General features: G+C 37.9%; 1 protein-coding gene across 1 annotated transcript in view; it reads right to left on the reverse strand.

Moving 5' to 3' along the window:
- Nucleotides 1-177: 177 nt before the first annotated feature.
- LOC111683924 (suppressor of hairless protein) overlaps nt 178-1798 on the reverse strand; it is a 6738-nt gene continuing 5117 nt past the window's right edge. The window contains exons 3-5 of the mRNA XM_046956003.1: nt 643-1523; nt 314-521; nt 178-234 (exon numbers count right to left, since the gene is read on the reverse strand). Coding sequence (XP_046811959.1) covers nt 178-234; nt 314-521; nt 643-1523 — 1146 coding nt within the window. The remainder of the gene's footprint in view (nt 235-313; nt 522-642; nt 1524-1798) is intronic.

Below are 1798 nucleotides of genomic sequence, written 5' to 3' on the forward strand. Positions count from 1 at the left end.
ACTAGAACTGAACTAGAACTGAACTAGAACTGAACTAGAACTGAACTAGAACTGAACTAGAACTAAACTAGAACTGAACTAGAACTGAACTAGAACTGAATTAGAACAGAACTAGAACAAAACTAGAACAGAACTAGAACAGAACTAGAACATAACTAGAATTGATCTAGAACAGAACTAGAACGATGTGTTTGGTACGTAGGAAGAACAATAATGGTTTTGGTTAAGCTCCATCTAATCAGCAGTTGTAAAAGAAAGAGATCAATTTTTATCCTGTAAATTTAGTTAAATAAAAAGTTTGCTTTGTACTTACCCACAACCATTCACCTCTAAATTGTGATATTTCGGGTACAACACACAGCAGCGTTTCGGTACAACGATACATAGTTTCGGCTTCCACATCACCGAACCACACCTGTAAATGGGGTGTAAAATTATCGCCACTTAATTCTAACATGGCAACATCACCACCGCCATTGAGATTCAAAGAATTAACTATGGGTACGGGAGTAACGGGGGAACTAAAATAAAAAATAAATAAAAAAATAAAATAAAAAATTATTAAAAAGAAATGTTCCAAAACAAAAAGTTTTCACTTTTGTACACATAATTCTAAAGTTAAAGTAAAAAACGACTACTTACGATACTGGTCCCATGCCTTCATAAAACTGATATTCCGCCTTATCCGTTGAGATAATCGTCCAACAGGCTCCATCATTAATCATCTCCTTATTTGGTTCCTTCGGACATGGTGTAGCTTGAAACTGTATGATTTTCTCTTGTGACAAACACAAATACATGCGATCGGTGTCCTTCATATAAAATGCACACTTATGTAGTTGTGAAACCGGATCATCAGCCTCTAACAGAGCCATTTGTTTGTCTACTTTGCGTATAATCAAACGTGGTAAAGCCATACCCGAAACCGAACACACCAGTTTCACCGTGGCACCATAATGTATATAACCATCACGTACTTGAAACTCTTCCGATTCTGATTCATTATCATCGAGCAGGTGAATGGTAAAGGCTCCCCACTGTGTCGAGGAGGCATGGAAATGACCATTCTCAACATGCAGGTAACGGGTAGAGACAGTTTGTGAACGTAAACGATTAAAAAGTGCAACATTTGTGCCACTGGCTATACAGAGATCGGCGTTTTTAAGTGACTGTTTCTTTTTCGAAGGTTTCGAGATGACTTTAATCCGTTTGGAATTGAAAACACCAATATCATGACCATTGCCATAGAACATTTTAACGGACAGCATGAAATGTTTACGTTTGTCGGAATCAGATATGAAAAGTGTTTTGGCAGCACAATATTGCTTGCCATTTAGATCGAGCTGTTGCATGTCCTGATCAGCACTTCCAATGCCTATAAAGGCACATAGTTGCGCACCCTGTTCGCCTTCACCTTTTTGCAGCATTTCCTCGTAACGACGACGCCAACCACTGCCAAAGAGATAAATGCAGGGAGGTGGACAGAAGAAACGTTTCTCATTACCGTATGATTTTTGGGCGACCTGAAACGAGAAGAAAATTGTCAAATGGAAATATCTTCACGGAATAAAGTAGAACTAGATCAGAGCAGAGCTAGAACAGAACTAGAACTGAACTAAAACTAAACTAGAGTTGAACTACAGTTCAACTAGAACTGAACTAAAACTAAACTAGAGCTGAACTACAGTTCAACTAGAACTGAACTAAAACTGAACTAGAACTGAACTAGAACTGAACTAGAACTGAACTAGAACTGAACTAGAACTGAACTAAAACTGAACTAGAACTGAACTAGAAC

Source organism: Lucilia cuprina, chromosome 2 (genome assembly GCF_022045245.1).
Source record: "Lucilia cuprina isolate Lc7/37 chromosome 2, ASM2204524v1, whole genome shotgun sequence".
Classification (NCBI taxonomy): domain Eukaryota; kingdom Metazoa; phylum Arthropoda; class Insecta; order Diptera; family Calliphoridae; genus Lucilia; species Lucilia cuprina.